We start from the raw sequence: 18,801 nt of genomic DNA on the forward strand, positions 1-18,801 counted from the left end.
CGTGGACATTGAGCAACAATGGTGGATGATCTTTCTTCGTTTATATAGTAGTAGGAGAAGCGCGTGGGAGAATGCGTGTGATGAAAAAAAAAAGCTTTGTCATAGGGGAAAGATATTGGTGATGATTGAAAATATAGAGGAAGACAGTGAAACGCGAGATTTGGTAAGATAAATAGGAAAGAAAAATATAAAAGATTTTAACGTAATATTGAGTTAAAGATAGAGGCACTGAGTCGTGACTTACTGCGGCGAATGTTCCCTCTCCATTTAATGTTATTAGACGTCTGATGTAATTTTAAAGGGTAAACTAAGCAAGTTATTATTAATGTTTGAGTAAATTTTTATTTTCACCACTGATGTATAAAAAGTTATAAATTGATCATTAACGTTATCGTTTGTTACAAATTGATCATTTAACATTAACAGCCGTTAACATGTGTGATGAAAATCGAGCTAAATCTCAATCTCTAAACTTAATTTAGGATTTTTCATTTCCATCTCTATTCTTTAATTTTTTTTTTAATTGTAAGAGAAGTCATATGAAAATGGAAGACTCCATTGATGTTCTACTTTGCAACTGTGAATGTTCAACTAAGGTTTTTTTTTCCTATCAAACTCAAAATAAGCTTATCATAAATCATAGCATTGTCCCCCTTTGCCATAACCTCCATTTAAGTACGATGGTTTTTCTTTGCTCGTTTTTCTCTCTACTTTTTCTCTCAGACTAATGGAAGAAGAAGAAATTGATTTATGGAAGGAGAAATGAGTTTATGTATAAGAAAAAAAAATGAGTTTATGGAAGAAGAAGAGATGAGTTTATAGAAGAAAAAAATAAAATGTTTATGGAATAAAAAGAAACGTGTTTATGGAAGAAGAAGAATGATTCATAATGGTAAATTAAACCTTTGATTTCTCCCTTAATTAATTAATTTATTAATTATTAATTACATATTAGTTCAAGCACCATTCAAAGGGATTCCAATGGTCCTCCAATGTGGCTGTCAAAAGTCCATATAAGCAGTTAACGCGCCAACTGTATTTTTCGTCACGCCTGTTAATAACTGTTAATATCGGGTGACCAATTTGTAACAAAAGATAACATTAGTGACTGATTTATGACTTTTGAAACATCAATAGTGAAAATAAAAACTTACTCAAATATTAGTGACCAATTATATATTTTACCCAAATGTAAAATTAATATTAAAAAGTATTCTTTTTAATATAACATTTAAATCTATCTTATTCATGAGTAGATAATAATGAGATCGACATTGGTCAGATTAGATCGGGTTTCTTGTGATACCCCAAACATCGGATCAATGACTAAAATGTAAAGATTAAAATTTTGATGATTTAATTTGAATAAATTAAAAAATTTAAGGACTGATTTTGAAATTTGTGTCTATGCCTTATTATCAAATATGGAAGAGTGAAAGAACATTATGGTATTTAATAAGAAATACATTTAAAATTTATTTTTTAAAGGTTTTTAAGCATGTGAGGATAGTGAAAGAGAATTATCTGGAAACTTGGTTATCTTCTTCTTCACCCACCGCAAACCCCATTATCAAGGTAAGTTGATTTTAAGTTGATTGTTTCTTAAATTTGTGGGTTAGTTTTGAAGCCTTGAGTGGTATAGAAGCTTAAGGAAAACTTAAGGATGAATAGAACTAAGAGTTTAGTGAATTAATGATAAATTGGTGGAATGAGTTTTTAAAGGATTTAATGAGTTTGATTAATATTTGGATTTATAATAATATATTTGAATTTTAAATGTTTAATTAAGGTGTTTGATTGATGGGTATGATTTGTAGTTTAAAGTATTCCATAGATAATTTTGGGAGGTTTAAAGAGGATTAATGAATATAAGTTGTGTCTGATAAATGTTATTGAGTTTAAGGACTTGAATAGAGTTAAGGGTAAGAGAATTAAGTGAGTTTTGAGTAAAATTCGAAATGGAATATGTGAAGTATGGGTAAGAGTATCGGTATTGGAAGAACAGTACCGATACTATAAGGGTAAATTGAAGGAAAAACGTATGAATCGGATGAATAATATAAATACTTATTGAAGAAGTGTCGATACTGACGTGGAGGTATCGATACTGTAATAGAAATGAAATTCTAGAAAGCTAAAATGATATCGATACTGAAGGGGGTATCAGTACCATAGAAGAGAAGTATTAGTACTTTAGGAGGGGTATCGATACTATTCAGTCTGAAATTTGAATTAGGAGTTTTTGTTTCATTTATGTAAGTGCTAACTAGTTACCCGTTATTGGAAATTGGTATTGATATTGGACATGTCTATGTGTAGATTTGGATTGAAATCGTACCGAAGAAATCGACATTATATGAGATTGAACGAAAGGAAAATGATTCCGTTTAGGACTTACCTGAGGTAAAGATGAGTACAATTTATCCGTTTATATTAGATATGAGGACGATTTACAATAAGCCAACCTCAAAGTTTTCGATCAAAAATATTTTATTTTATTTTATGCAATATTTTTTATGATGTTTTTATATAAATTGTATTTCCAAAGAATTATTTGATTTTATTAACATATGAATGTGTTTTATGTGAAAGTATTATGCGTGAATGTGTTTTATATGAAAAGATTCTACACGAATATATGCTCTATGCGAAAGTATTATATGTGGATAAAAGACACTGGAAGAAAGTAATGAAAATTAATAATAAAACTAAAGTCCAAAGTATATGTATGAAAATTAGAGGTATAGTTGACATGCCAAGAGTCGAGATTTCTATGTGGTCATTCGGGACAAATTTCTACGTGGTCTTTCGGGACAAATTCTACGCGGTTATTCAGAACAAATCTATGTGGCACTTCGGTGCAAATTATATGAGCAGTGGTAACTGCATTTAGTGCACAACCTCAATGTACTCATATACCTTTAGTTCTTAGTAATATGCGTTGGACTAAAATAATAAAGTGATATAAATTGAATAATGAGTAACAATATATGTATTTTTATGAAATGTAGCTTGATTTCAATATGAAATGATTAAGCAAATTTTTTAAATGATTTATTATACTCATTATTGTCTCACTAATTCGACGACTTAACGTGTGATGATTTCACACGTAGGTTCAAAGAGACCAGAAGATTAAAGCTAAGAAGGGATAACATGCACTTGAAGAATATCAAATCAAAACAATTTGAATCGTATGTTTTTTATCATTTTGTAATTTTATTGGCAGGTATCACAAAGTTTTAAATTGTAATTCTCTGATCTGTTTTGTAATCATACTATTTTATATTTATGTAAATTATTAAGTATTTATTTTCAATGTGAGTTATGAATTTTCAATAGTAACTTTGGGTTAAGGGTTTCACTACTTAAATATAAATAAAAGTTCAAATTTTTAACAAAATTTTAAAGAGTCAAAGTTTTGAAAAATCAATGTGACACATCGGATTCGTATTCGGGTCAGGTACGGGTACGAGTTAGGGGTGTTACATTTCTCGTCAACCCGATCTGACCTAAATAATATATATATTCCACCAGACCTGACCCGATCCGAAGAGAATATTTTCTTCACCCAAGTCGACTCAATTTTTTAGAGTATAAATCTGACCCGATCCAACCAAACCTAATATAACATAAGGACCTAATTAAAAAAAAAAACTATAGAGAGTGGTACTATAGCAATTATCCATAAATTTATATGAAAAGAACATACTGTTACTCCTGCGTCGTGTCAAAGATTTTGACCCTCCACACGAAACCGATCTGACCCGAATCTAATTTTTTTAATATAATCTTATCGAGTTGGATCATTTCAAAATCTATCACTTTCGAATTAAATTATCATTTTTATTCAAATTTGTAACCCGTTATTTATAACCATTGACCATTGTTTTCTTTTGTTATTATCATTATTTGATTAATCCACCTAAATTTCGATCGAACTAATATCTTAAAAAGACGTCTTATAAATGAAGAATTGTGTGTTTTATCCCAATAAAAGATTGAAAATTGTATAATTTACTATGGTTGTCAATCCCACCAAAACAATTATACTAAAAAAATCCAATACAGCTAATTGAATTTTATGTTCTTTTGTATGGCAGTGAAATATCAAATACAAGAATCCAATGCATAGGACAAAAATTCCCCCTCGATCCTCAAAACTCTCTGCTTCCAATAATAATACACACAATTTTCTTTTCTTCTCAAGTGTTTGATTTGCAGAATGGGGAGCTTAGGAGCACTGATGAAACACCCAGATGATTTTTATCCATTGTTGAAACTGAAAATGGCTGCCAGACAGGCCGAGAAGCAGATCCCATCGGACCCTCACTGGGGTTTTTGTTTCTCCATGTTTCACAAAGTTTCTCGCAGTTTCGCTCTTGTTATTCAACAGCTCCACCCCCAGCCTAGCTTAGGAATGCAGTAAGCAAATCTAGCTTATAAAATCCTTTGAATTTTATATGATGTGTGAATGAATTTTAAGTTAGATTTATAATTCTTGTTCAAAAAAGAAAAAAATCACAATGCTTTGATTTTCTAATCTCAAATACACCATTTTGGTTTGATGGTTTTGCAGGTCTGCGTATTTTATTTGGTTCTTCGAGCTCTTGATACTGTTGGTTTGTTCCCTTAATCTCATATTTCCCCATCATATATATAGATATTGATTATTGAATTTGTTACATGATTGTTTGCTTGCAAATTATAGTGATATTATGCATATGAATCTTGATCCACTTCAATTCCTTTTGAAGTTGTCAATTAAGTATAAAAACAAGATTTTGGTTAGTTTCTTTAAGTCGATATATTCATGCTATTGATCGGCACATTTTTTTTTTCTTGCAGAGGATGACACTAGCGTTGCAACTGATGTTAAAGGTCCAATTCTTATGGATTTTTAACGTCACATATATAATCCCGATTGGCACTTTTCTTGTGAGCTTCTTGATATTTTGCCTCCTTAATATAGAGGGTTGTCTCTTTAATCTAGTCTAGAAATAGGAGAAAAATAGCATTATACTATGTTATTTGAGCTCGATTGTGCATATGTTTGAGTCTTTATGTTTATTTTTTTTCTTCTGAATATTTCCATTTATTTGGAAAGTTCATAGAAGGTCATATTCCTTCAGTCCTACAAATACGTAGACACGAGTACTTTAAGCAAAATGAATACTTGGAGCAACATAACCAGGATTTCAATTGGTTCATATCATTGTTGGAGATTTTAGCTATGTACCCGGACTAGATTGCGAGTATAGGACATCCGTATGTGTTCGAAATGAGTATAGTCAACTTTTATTAAAATTTCCATGTATTAGGAGAGTTCTTAAGAGGACCTTATCCCCATACCTGTATTCAACTACGTGTCAAATACAGATATCAAACATGGGTAGTATAAGAAAAATGAAGAGTTGAAGCAACACAAACTTTTTCATACCAAAATAGAATCTTGTTTTTTCACCTATATAACTTTCTTTCATTTCAGGCGGTACAAAGGAATACAAAGTTCTCATGGATCAGTTTCATCTTGTGTCTGCTGCTTTTCTGGAACTAGAAAAGGGATTACTATCACTGTTTTACTTGTTCTTTCTTTGTTTATGCTAATCTTTCATCTTTTTTGTAGTCTATGTTATCTTAAATGCATGTTTCAAATTGGTTTTGCTTATCGATTATGCAATAGTTCTCTATTGATTTTTGTAGTTATCAGGAGGCAATTGAGGACATTACACTAAGAATGGGTGCAGGGATGGCAAAATTTATTTGCAAGGAGGTTTGTTACGCATGTATTATCCTTATGAAGTTTCCTGTTGAGGGGTCAGAACGAAAGACTCAGTTCTATTTCGGTTAACAAAATTCACGGTTTTCCCTTAAATGAGATCTATCTAAAAAGTGGAATAGGTCTTAATGAAGTCTTACCAGCGGATATTTTCATATTCTGATCATGAGTTACTTAGCACTGCCTATTCGTACTTTATATTAGGCACTTCTGGCTAAAGTTTAGGTTTCACTTATGAAAAAGAAAAAAGTTGCCAAGATTGGAAAAATGATATAGTTTAGTTACCAAATTGTCAGTTAAGCCTTCGTACTATTATCCGGATGTATGAATGAAGTATCAAATACTGTGGTTAATCTCTGCAAGATTTGATTCATGCTATGTATTAAAACTGATTACTCAAACTTAGCCACTAAAGCTGCACACTATGTAAAACGCCTTATAATAAATTGGTATTCTCTTGTATGTAAATCCAGGAACTCCTGTTTTTTATTGCAGGTTGAAACAGTTGACGACTATTATGAATATTGTCACTACGTAGCTGGACTTGTTGGATTAGGTTTGTCCAAGCTTTTCCATGCATACGGATCAGAAGATTTGGCTCCAGAATCACTCTCCAATTCAATGGGTTTATTTCTTCAGGTATTTGCTCTCTGATATATAAACGAACCAACATATTTCATGGCTGGATTTTGACGTTTGTTTGAAGATTTGATTCTAAAATTATGTGTTTTGGATCTAACGAAATGACAGAAAACAAATATTATCCGAGACTATCTTGAGGATATCAATGAGATACCAAAGTCACGCATGTTCTGGCCTCGCAAGATTTGGAGTAAATATGTCATTAAGCTAGAGGTATATGCTGCAACTGAATTTCATTCGAGTAACTTCCCTGTGTGTATGAGTTATATTCATCCGCAGGACCTGAAATATGAGGAAAATTCAGTCAAGGCAGTGCAGTGCTTAAACGACATGGTCACTAATGCTTTACTACATGTTGATGATTGCCTGGAGTATATGTCTGCATTACGTGACCCTTCGATTTTTAGATTTTGTGCCATCCCTCTGGTTGGAGAGAGTTTCATGTTCCATTCTTTTATATCATTTGAGTTGCATGCCATTCTTAATCTTCTGCAAGTGTAATACATCAACTCAAGTTTTTGTGTCTAATTTATTGTGTCTTGTTTTTACTAGATCATGGCTATCGGAACACTAGCCTTGTGTTACAACAACATTAAAGTCTTCCGAGGTGTTGTGAAAATGAGGTGCGGTAAGGTTATAGTCTCTGGAATTGTGTTCTTTGGCGATCAAATTTGAGGCATGGAAACTAAAAAGGGTTCAAAAGATCTCTTTAAACGTGCTTTCATAACAAGAATCCTAAAATCTTCCGAACTTGGTTCTTTGCTCCTTTTATGTCAATATTTGATCAATCAATTTTACATCTTAAAGTTTCGGTCCATGGACTATGTATACAAGTAATCTGTTATAAGGCTTATTTATTTTGGTTTAATGTTCGATTCAACTGGGTATTGTTTCCAGGTCTGACTGCAAAAGTCATTGATCGAACAAAAACAATGGCCGATGTCTATGGTTCTTTCTATGATTTTTCTTGCATGTTGAAAGTCAAGGTACATACCAACCATCTGGGTTATTGGATGTGTTGTATTCATATCTGAATTCTGCATTACTTTCATTATATGCATTCGTTTGGCCATTGTAGGTTGACAAAAATGATCCCAACGCACAAAAAACATTGAGCCGACTTGATTCGATTCTCAAGACTTGCTGAGATTTAGGAGGTCTCCTCTCTCCCTAAAATTTTATAAGTTCGTCATCTCTTACGTAAAATCATGCTTTCGTCCTTGGATACAGGCATATTTTCAGTAGGTGTATGGCCAGAATTTTCAAACCACTTTAATGTACTTGAAGAAAAACGTGGAGTCAAAGCAATAATAGACGATAGTTTAATGTAATTATGGGACAGTGTTTATTTCATTCACTATTTTGTTATCCTTTGAGACCATTCTGAAGTTGTTTTTAGTGTTTGTTGTAAACCATATTTTATATATAATTTTTATTTTTGTTTAGTGGGAGGGGGAATGAGTTGTCCGACATCACGGATTGGGTTGGCCGAGAGAGTTTTCTTATTTATTCATTTCAATGGTATGATTTCTTAGGGCTTAATTCACTTTTTAGTAACTAAATTATATTTTAATTTGATTTTTGATGCCTAAAGATTTTTTTTTGTTAAAAATAGGTATCTAATGTTTTTATTGTTACAATTTTAGGTGTTCGAACGTTAACCATCGGCAAAAAAAATTTCTTTAAATGACACTTGTCAGTCATATAAAACTTCAATTAGAAAAACACTTAAAACTTATTATTTTTATAAAAAACCCCATTTTTTTAAATTAAAAAAATCCCAAAATCTTGCAAAACTCTAATTTCAATCCTCCAACTATTGTCACAAAATTGGGTGATTGCAGCAGTGGTCGGAGATAGAGAGGACCACATGACTTCTAGTGGTTTTCTAGTGAATGACGATCGAGGTGGGTGAAAGGCGATGATCAGAGTTTGGTTGCGGGACGATGGCAAACTTGGAGGTAGCTTTGAACATGTTTAAAATACCAACCAAGAATTTTAATAACTACTTTATTGTTTAAACTATTTAATTAGTTGATAATATAAAAACTTATTGAATTTAAATATTGATGCTGGAAGTTTCCACTTTAAAAGGAAATAATTTATAATTGTTCCAAGGTATAAAACTCAAATTTAGATCAAATAAAGTACACAAATGATCCCCTAATTATAAAATATTACTTTATTGAGTCTTTTAACTATTAAAAGTTATAAAAATGATTTCCGATTGTAAAAACTTATTTTGTTGAGTCCATCGACTATTAAAAGTTATAAAATGATCACCTAAATATTCATTACGTTCCAAACTCATCTTTTTCGTTAAAAAATTAATGACACTCTGAGTTGGATGTTAACTTGTCGATTGATATATGATAAAATCTGATCTCATTATCTCAAACGACTATCATATATTACTCATAATGTTAACGTCAAGCTCAGACGACTGTTAATTTTTTAATGAAAAATGACGAGTTTGGAACATAATGAATTGTCAGATGATCATTTTGTAACTTTTAATAGTCGAAAGATTCAACAAAATAACTCTCTATAATCATGGGACCATTTTGTAACTTTTAATAGTCGACATATTTAATAAAACAATATCTTATAGTTGGAAACCATTTGCATACTTTACCCATTTTAGATTTAATTTCATACATAAAACACCACATGAATTTATGGTCAATTTATACACAACAAATTATAAACAGAGCAGATAGCACAATTCTAACATTAACACTTTACATACACAAAACGAAGCATAAAACCATGTCTCAAAGAAAATAAACAAATAAAAATCTAAAATGAATTCACATATTGATGAAAAAAAAATATTAAAGAGGGGGAAATTACTTACAGCATTTATTCTATATATATATCACATAAAAATAGGGCAAAGGGCAACAAGAACTCTTCTATCATAAATTATAGGGTAAATCATGCTTTTAGTATCTAAACTATCAGTTTTGGTTTGTTTAGTACCTAAACTTTCATTTTTTTTAAATCATACCTAACGTTTAGTTTTTGTTTCATTTTAATACCCGTTATTAAAAACTTAATGCGTTTAGTACCTAAACCATCAATTTTGATATATTTTAGTACCTCAACTTTCATATTTTTTTCAAAACTTAAGTATGGTTTAGGTACTAAACGTGTTTTGGTACCTAAACTTTCAATTTTTTAACACTTAAGTTTTGGTACTAAAAATGAAACAAAAACTAAACTTTAGGTATGGTTTTCAAAAAATTGAATGTTTAGGTAGTAAAACAAATCAAAACTGATAGTTTAGGTACTAAATCTGTAGTTTACCCTAAATTAATAGCACAATAAGCAAAAGCTACTGCATACACAACACAAAATCATATTTTCTTTTTCTCAGACGCCAAACAAACAAAGGTGAAGTGTTAAAAAACTTCTGCAACTTTACTCGCAAGAACACGTTCCCTTTTTTCTATGTATGTGAAAGGGAACCAACCTGCTTTGCCCTTGCATTCTCCTTCTGCCCACCCATTGTTTGTCACCTGCCAAAGAGTATATCGAAAGTGAACCCGGGTGAGTAAAAATGTTGGTTTACTGAATAGACCGACTGAAACAGGTGAAACAACAAGTTAAGAGATTTATGAATATAGAAGTCATGGTTAAACCTTCCGCACAACTACATAGTCTCCAGCTGAAAGATTCAGTTCTGTGTCAGATTCCCGGTTATACGGATACATAACCTGCAATAATACATCAATTACTATGTCAACTTACAGATTACGATAACTTGGTAATCCAAGTGTGCCAATGGTACCAATTTACAAACCTCGCCTAAAAAGTATCCCATGGCGTCTGTTGATTCACTATGTGTTTGAGATGCATAAACTCCATTAACTTCCTCATACGAGGGAGGCGGAGGCATGTTGTCTGCCACACTTGGAGCAGGTGGTGCTTCAATTCGTTGTCGCTCGGATATCATCTATCAGGAAAATGGGGAAAATCATGTCGGTCATAATATTGTAATTTGGAAATCATGTCGGTCATAATATTATACTTTTGTTGCACTGAAAGGATGTCGAGAAAAATGACTTGGTAGCAAAAGGTGCGTACCTCACTTTCAAGCAGCTCAAGTATCTGAAGGGCTCGTTGATGATATGTACGTTCGGCTTCAACCTTCAGACCAAAGATAAAATGAGGTTATCCAGTAAGGACTATGGTAAAAGAGTTTAAGAATGTATATACTGAGAACTACTTGGAAGTTAAATGTTCAAAATTAAGTTCCTACAGCATGCAAAATAGAATTAAGTTTATATAAACGGAAATTTCCATTACCATAGCGATAAGTCTCTGAAGTGTCAACCTCTGTTGTTGAACTTCAACAGCGGCCATTGCTGAAGCAGCTTCTTGTCCCAATGTTGACATGTTTGACTTTAGCTCTTGCAGTTTGTTTTCCACGACTTCCAATTTCATGACAGTCTCATGAGTTACCGGCATTTCCCTCGCTCTCGCTTGGCGTTTGGAGACTTCTATTGTCTGTCTAGGTCCAAAAGGATGTAAATTTATAGCATAATCAACTTCGTAAGTTTAAGCTTCGAAAAATCATAAATCACAAAGTGCATATCTTAACAAATCTCTAGAGAAAACAAAAGGAATATAACTCTTGACAACTCTCTATAATGAAACACTGTCTTCACAATTGATTAGTGGGCTTCAAGCCTCACGTCATGAACCTAATTGTTTGGAACTATATATGCATGAATCAGTAGAGTTTCCTCAGAAATTAATGCAAGCAGACATCCAATGCATAAGACAGCAATAGCCTATAAAACCTGTGATTCGGCTTCTTGTCGCATTCTGTCATATCGCTGAGTAAGATGTCTTGCATCCTCCAAAGGAGCTCCCATTACCATTGCTCTTAGTGGCTCAGCAACCTAACAGATCAAATAAGTCAAAACATAACTCAAATGATCATATTGCTGATAATAATCAGGGATAAGGTTAAAAAGTCTACAGATGCCGAAGCGAAGAATCCATGCATAGGTTATCAAAAGGCACGCTAGACATGAGTCTGCTTCTATGGATTCAAGAACTTAGAAACCTAAATTTCAAGGATTTTATGTTTCACTAACAAAAACCGTAAAGAAACCTGTGTTCCAAGAGACTTCAACAGATTCCCACGTTCCTTCTCCATTTGAGCACGAGCACGTCCAAAGCTTAATGCAGCTTTTGACAACGTATTGCCACTGGTACAGGTGTTTTCAGAACCATATTTCTTGCCATCCTCAGACAATTTTGTTCCTTCAGGAAAAAAAAATTACATAATAAAACTATGATACCAAGTCCATTAAATTCAAAGTGGAATTTCTGTGTTAACAAATGCTTCATTGACATAATACCTATTTCAACTTGTTTTGACCCAGTAACAATATATCCTTCTACACCACGGACAATATCCCTTTGAAAATGCTGAAAAACAAAACCAACCAACGTGAATGAAAATGGAAAAAGAGACAAAAGTTGATGACAGAAAAACTAAACAACCTTGGCCGTGCGCGTTGAGATATAAAGCTTCTCAAGTCTCTGATGTTGTTTAAGTTCCGCTTCATCAGTAACTACGGTGTCTGAACCTCCAAAACCGCCGCCAACAAACTGTTTGAGGACAGCCTGAAATAACATTTGGCAAAATAACCGTCTGTGTTAGCGAAACTTATACAATAGTCGAGCATTTGGATCACAACACGTTAAGTTGCTTATAGATAGCAATAAACAAATAAAGAACATACGGGAAGGTTTCTAATTGTATTCAACATAAATTAAGATTTTCAATATTTTACATTCATTTTCATCATTCAACATTGGGGGAAAACATAGATTCGAATTCCATAATCTAATTTTAAATTTTCAATTAAGCTGATAAAATAACTTCCATAACTAATCATTTTTCATTTCACGTTCGCATAACGGTTAATTATTTCCAAATTCTTCTGAACCGATTCAGGCATCATAAACGCGCGAAGCCACACGGAAATAGATCCAAAAATTAGTTAAAATCGAACGAGCGCATAATCGAAATCACCCATACTAACAGGCAAATCAAATAGAGAAAAAAAACAAAACTAGTGAAAATTTAGAGATAGATCATGGATTAAGCTGATAAAACAAACTTAAAATCGGATCTAAACAAAGTTAAGAAAGAGGGAGAACCTGTTGTTGGCGGGCGACTTGTTCCCTAAACCGGGAGGCTTGTTTTCTGATTGCCTCCATTAAAACGACAAAAATAGAGATCTTACAATGGATTCAAAGAGCTGAAAACGAAGCAAGATATAGAGAAAGATAATTCAAATCGTCGAACTCGAATAGTGCGTGTGATTTGGAGAATTTTCTTTTATTCGGATTCTTCAAGGAGCCTTTTTTTCATATATTTAATTTGACCTTTATTTATTTAGTTGGTTAGTATTTTTCATGGTTAAAGTACGCAGTTGGTTACTAAAGTATTAACAAGTGTTTACTTTATTCACTAATGTTTGAAAAGATATGTTATGATCATTTCATATTATCAATTTATCACAAAATGATCCCTTTTGATTAATAAATAATTTAATTGAATTGACCCTTAAAATCGTTATTGTCTGTTTCTTCTTAAAAACAAAATGTGATGTTTATATTATTTTAGCGATGAAAATACTATAATAATGGTGATAAGCTGAATGTGACTCATTGAACAACTGCACGATTATATAGCATTAGTAGTAGATTTACAGTGTGTCTTGTTCAGATGTAACCAAGCCTCCTTGAAGTGGGACATGACCATACTGTAGGTAGTTGATGGCAGGGTTATAAAATGTAAGATCATCTTACAATGTTTTCTAGATAGGTTAGCAGTGGCGGATTTGGGAAAAAAATGTAAACTAAACCCTTTAAAAAAAATTAAAATTTTAATTTGCCAACTAACCTCTATCACCAAGTTCCGCCATTATGATGCAAAACAAACACAACTCAATTATCAGCTTCTCATTCTAACCATTTTAATGGCATTCACAAGCCAGTATATAAATAAACTACGGTTGTCACACACCTTCATACTCTGCTACATGCTAAACTTTTATCTTCAAAAGTACTCCTATTTTTTTTCCTCCATGAAATAGGAGCCCAAGAATCATTAAACCATGGAGAAGGACATATCTGACAATTACCACAAGCCCTTAAACCCAGTAAATACACAGTTGTCAGAACTGAGAATCCATCCACCAATATCTGCATCCAAAAAAGTAAGATTATTACTCAAATATTATAGGAAAATCTCAAACAGGATTGCCCAACAAACTTAAGATGTAAAACTGTTGTAATGGATGGAAGGTTAGTGATTGAAAAGTACACTCCAATCAACATGATGACATCCCTATACTTATGTTTAGATATGTAAATAAAGATCGCAATCAACATGTTACCATGATTTGTGTTCAAATGTTATTAAGCTGTTCTTATCATGCATGAAGGTCACTTTCATTGGACACAACTGCCCTCGAGGATATTAGCAACCCTCGAGGATATTAGCAAAGCTTATATCCAAAGGCAAAAACCTAGAAATTCTTATGTGATTGTACAAGTCAGGAACTGCATGGTATCCCCCCCCCTACATCATCAAAATCAACGTGGATGGGGCGTTTATTGCAAACTCAAATGACGCAGCCATTGGGGTGATCGCGCGTGACCAGCATGGTATGGTTATAGGTAGGGTTGCACGCAAACTCAATCCCCCGAACACCTCGGAATCAACTGAAGCGTTGGCTTTTATTCACAGGTTTAGATTCGCCATTGAAAATGGACGGCAACAAGTTCTTATCGAAGGAGATGCTATTTCCATTGTGGACCGCCTTGCTAACAGAAGAGAGGACATTTCCATCGTCGGTTTGCTGCTCAACGTGGTTCAAGAGTACATCGCCAACAACCCGAGCTTTAAGGTCTTGTACCTCAATAGGGGAGCTAATAGAGTTGCCCATGCATTGGCAACCTGGGCACTATCAAGGAGTAACCCTTACTGGTTTTACTATGATGAACCAGATTGTATAAAAAACATGTATTACTTGATGCAATTGGAATCTAATTGAAGTTTCTCTTTTCGGAAAAAAAAGTCAAGGAACTGCATAATGCTCAAGCTCTACTCAGAAAAACATGATCTTTTTCTTTTTAATAATGTCATCTAAACACCTAAGTGAACTTTCTGAACCTGTAGAGAGGAGAAATTTCTGTTTCTATTACTAGGTTCCATCGATTCTCTTAATATAGTCTCCAACTTTCTGTAATTTAAATTGTAGTAACCCGTATCATGTTTTAGTTGCATGAAGACAAGTATGAAAAACCAAAACATAGAATCTCATCTGTGTTTTCCGATTTGCAAGACAATAGCTGTAACAGTTTCATGCTAACTCCATCAGTTTCAACGACAGTGAAGGTAATATCGGTTTGTAGTTCATAGTTCACAATTTAACCGTTCCAGACATTTAGAACAAATCTGATCCTGAAGCGACAAAAAAATAACCCACCTCATATGACGAGAATATGTAACTACAAGCAATGACTTGTTTCAGACACGCATTCATTGTTTCCTATTAATCAATTACAGTTCATCAACATAACAGAATGAGCTCTAAGGGAAAAATAATAAGTGCCTTAAGCAAAAGGCACCGTCATTTGAGAGAAAGTGACCTGCTGGGGCAAACCCTCTTAATTATTTTCACACGATCAATTTTAGATCGCATGCATTCTAATATGTAATGAGCATATATAATATAAAAGCATCAAGAAATGCACATAAAACAGAAAATAACTAACGTTTTTAACTTTTTTAAAGAAATGAACAGTATAAACTGAGAATGATAGGCGTACTATCTCATTTGTCAGGCTCTGCTTTGAAGGATCCAACAGGGACCACGCTTGCAGAATCATGATTATTGTTACTTGAAACATCCATGGCTTGCTCCTTAAATATAAGGCAGTAACAGAATTAATTCGGTTTTCAAAAAAGCATCTGACTACTCTGCTTCACACTCAAGGTTAAGAACGATGTAGCTAGTCAAAAGAAAGGACCAAACTTTGAACACCGGTACCTGATTCGTTGAAGTTTGCCCATGTATCCGTTGGGGCTTGGCATTTAGATCAATCAATTCATTACCCGCCTTTCCATCTCCATCAACATTACCATCAAGCGGTGGAATAAGGGAGAGTCTATGGTTCTGATCCTTCCTTACATCAATTGGATCAACCGTTTGCAACCCGAGTTCCTCCAAATGAACAGGCTTATCCCCTGGAAACTACAGCAAAGGGAAAGAACTTTGGCTACTTTCTATCAATACAGAAATGGTAAATGTCAAGCAATCCAACCTAAAATCAATTAACTACAGTAAAAACCACAAAGACAGAGACATGACATGAACGCCTACCACATGACAAATTTTGTTACGGGCATTGGGTAGGAAAACATGCAACAATAACATAAATCCAACCAAAACTAAAACAAAAATGATTGTAAGTTGACAAGCACAACTTGAATATAAAGAGCACAGGCGATCAAGGATTTAACCGATCTGGGATGACACCATGCCACTATAGTAGTAAAAACCAGTCTACAAAAGAATGACAAACCTCAACTCTCTGCCTCAACAAGAGATATCTTCCATGGGTCCTTTTGCCTCAAACATGTACAATCATATCACATTGCAGGCAAAGGGAACTGCCATCTACCTCACAGTAAAAGAAAGCTACATACAAAACCAACAAATGAACAAAATTCCAAAAGTTAACAAGTTTTCACAATTGTTATACTATCAGGTAAGAAAAAAAAACAGATATCAGTCAAATCATACATACCAGGTGCATTTTCGCATATATCACAACTCGGGACATCGCTGGGGTTAGCTAACCCAACCCTCACATGTCTACTCGCTAGCTTGTTACACATGTGAACCTGAAAACTCCAACAAATTACCGCTAAAAAAATTAAAAGTATAATAACTTTTGAGATGATTTCATTAATTTCAATTCCAAAGCTCAAATTTGATTTCGAAAGCACATCAAAAGAATATAATCAATACATTTGGAATACGGGTTAGAATCCACTTACACAACCTAAAACTCACAGATTTAGTTTTACAATGAAAATAGACAACTGAGATTGATTCTTTATTTTCTTTTTCCGATCACATAAATCTATTAATAAAAGAATAGGAAAAGTTATTATTGTTTCGCTTAAATTATATAGGAATTCTTGAGAATAAGAAGTTCTTCGTTTCCCAACATAGAAAAACCACTTAGATTAACGAAACATAATAGAATTATCGAGCAGTGTAAAATTGATGGATATGATCCTCATTGTGCATCTTGATACTAAATCAGTGTAAAATTAAAAGTGTTTTAATTACTGTGTAACAGGATCTATATCTTTTAATATATATATATATATAGACACACACAAACATAGTTTGATGGCAAATTAAAGACTGCAAGTAAATCAAACTATGGCGCTAGATGTGTATAGATACGCACTACGAATAGTTTAATTACTAACATTCAATAGTATGGGGAAATGAAGAGACCTTTTCGTCGCAGGAACGGCAAAGAGCGGCCTCGTCGGCGGCGCAGAAAAGGATGGCGGCGGCTCTCTCACAAACGTCGCAAAGCATTCGCATTTTGGTTTCTTTGTTTGATTTTCCGTTTACTTTTTATTTTCTTCGCTTCGACGGCATTTCTTCCACAGGAGAAAAAAAAACTGATCAAAATTTCAAGAACAGGAATTCAACGATTTTGCAACTGATTATTCATTTCAATTGCAACGAAAGAGTGATTGAAACGAGAGATGAATAAATTGAATATAGAATTAGAAAAAGAAATATATTTTGTTAAACATAGAAGCAAAGCAACTATTTTTTTTTCATAGCATCGGAGAAACTACGAGAAAAGAAATTGCCTAGAGCACAAGACAACGCTGACTCGCTGCAAGTATGTAAACCCCAATACTCGCTAGTTTTTTATTTTCATTTTCAATCACTCCTAAAATAATTGGAAAAAATATTAAAGAAAATGTAAAATTACCTTCCATGTGCCTCTATTATAAGGAATTGTTCAAGTTGGTTCTCAATTATTAAATGAATAAACTTATAATTTTTCACCCAAACATAAAAACATTCAATTTCATCATTAACATTGTTGAAATTGTTTTTTTTTTCTTTTATCAATCATCTGTTAAAATTCTAATTGAGTTGACATTTTCAGGAACAAATTTATAAAATCTTTATTGGAGTTTGAGATTGAATTGCAATTTACTTTGGGACTAAAAGAAAACTTTTCCAAACTAAGGAGACTAAAGGTCAGTTTGGTATGTAGCTTTTGAAAAATGAATTTAAAAAGTGTTGTAGAAACAAACTTTTAAAAATGTTGTACAAAAGTGTAATTTAAAATTTAACTATTTGAGATTGTTGTTAAAAATGAGTTTGAAAATATAAAATGTCTATTATGAACATTGTGTTCTAAATTAAAAATATAAAAATACAAAAAAATATAATTATAATAAAAATATATTTTATAATAACTCACCATTAATATTTTAATATATAAACCATGAATTTTATTTACTTTTAAGTAATTAAAATAAATTATTAAGTAATAAATTATTTTTCTAAGGATGTTAGTATTAAATTATTAAAATAAAATGTAAATACATGATTGAGTATAATCCATGTATTAGTAAGGGTAAAATTATAATTTGCTTCCAAAATTAAAGTTGAAAATAAAAAAGCTAGAAATCATAACTTTTGCGGTTGGTTTGAAAACCAACATTTGCATCGTAATTTTTTTTTCTTTTTTACCTATTTGACATTGATTTTGAGATCAAAACGATTTTTTTTAAAGCTAAAAAGTGCTTTTAAAAAGAATTACCAAACAGACCCTAAAAATAGTAACTAAATTTTTATCATGACATTTGAATTATAATAAATTGTTGATTTTTATAATGTTAATTATATGAGTTAATTATATCATATGTTCAAGAACTATGATCCTCATTTTAAATTGGTCTCTAAAATATGATTCTCATTCTAAATTGGTCCTTAAACCTTTGATTATTTCAATTTCATCCTCAAACTATAATACTCATTATAAATTAGTCCTTAAACTTTTGAACATTCTAATTTCATCCTCAAACTATGATCCTCATTCTAAATTGGTCCGCAAACTTTTAAATCATTCAATTTTATTCCCAAATTCATCCAAATATGTAATTAGTTTTAACAACAGTTTAACCTAAACGTTGTTTTTTTTCAAACATATAATAATATAACTTGACCTAATGATTTTATTAAAATTGAATGTGATTAGTATATACAAATAATTTGGAATGAAATTGAAAT

General features: G+C 32.5%; 2 protein-coding genes and 2 pseudogenes across 2 annotated transcripts; 2 read left to right on the forward strand and 2 right to left on the reverse strand.

Annotated features, from left to right (window-relative positions):
* The first annotated feature begins 4,194 nt into the window (after positions 1-4,194).
* Positions 4,195-7,585, forward strand: LOC120160121 (annotated as a pseudogene).
* Positions 7,586-9,686: 2,101 nt separating this feature from the next.
* LOC120160120 (SH3 domain-containing protein 2-like) lies at positions 9,687-12,796 on the reverse strand. Its single transcript, XM_039170560.1, has 10 exons — positions 12,605-12,796; positions 11,942-12,064; positions 11,797-11,866; positions 11,547-11,698; positions 11,230-11,331; positions 10,733-10,933; positions 10,511-10,573; positions 10,227-10,379; positions 10,066-10,140; positions 9,687-9,942 (listed from the first exon to the last, which is right to left on the reverse strand). Exons 1-10 carry the CDS (start codon positions 12,662-12,664, stop codon positions 9,826-9,828), a joined length of 1,116 nt encoding a protein of 371 aa, XP_039026491.1. The 5' UTR covers positions 12,665-12,796; the 3' UTR covers positions 9,687-9,825.
* A 523-nt stretch (positions 12,797-13,319) lies between these two features.
* Positions 13,320-17,231, reverse strand: LOC120160124 (annotated as a pseudogene).
* LOC120160578 lies at positions 13,567-14,508 on the forward strand. Its single transcript, XM_039170964.1, has 2 exons — positions 13,567-13,668; positions 14,008-14,508. The coding sequence occupies exons 1-2, from the start codon at positions 13,567-13,569 to the stop codon at positions 14,506-14,508; spliced, it is 603 nt and encodes a 200-aa protein (XP_039026895.1).
* Positions 17,232-18,801: the final 1,570 nt, after the last annotated feature.

This window comes from Hibiscus syriacus, unplaced genomic scaffold, assembly GCF_006381635.1.
Source record: "Hibiscus syriacus cultivar Baekdansim isolate YM2019G1 unplaced genomic scaffold, ASM638163v2 tig00111392_pilon, whole genome shotgun sequence".
Classification (NCBI taxonomy): domain Eukaryota; kingdom Viridiplantae; phylum Streptophyta; class Magnoliopsida; order Malvales; family Malvaceae; genus Hibiscus; species Hibiscus syriacus.

Excerpts from the sequence above, each read along its gene's own strand:
- LOC120160120 (XM_039170560.1), bottom strand. The coding sequence starts at position 12,664 with ATGGAGGCAATCAGAAAACAAGCCTCCCGGTTTAGGGAACAAGTCGCC. Across the intron at positions 11,699-11,796 it reads GTCAAAACAAGTTGAAATAG|GAACAAAATTGTCTGAGGAT; the intron begins GTATTATGTCAA and ends TTTTTCCTGAAG. Across the intron at positions 9,943-10,065 it reads ACTATGTAGTTGTGCGGAAG|GTGACAAACAATGGGTGGGC; the intron begins GTTTAACCATGA and ends ACTCTTTGGCAG.
- LOC120160578 (XM_039170964.1), top strand. The coding sequence starts at position 13,567 with ATGGAGAAGGACATATCTGACAATTACCACAAGCCCTTAAACCCAGTA. Across the intron at positions 13,669-14,007 it reads CAATATCTGCATCCAAAAAA|TCAGGAACTGCATGGTATCC; the intron begins GTAAGATTATTA and ends TGATTGTACAAG.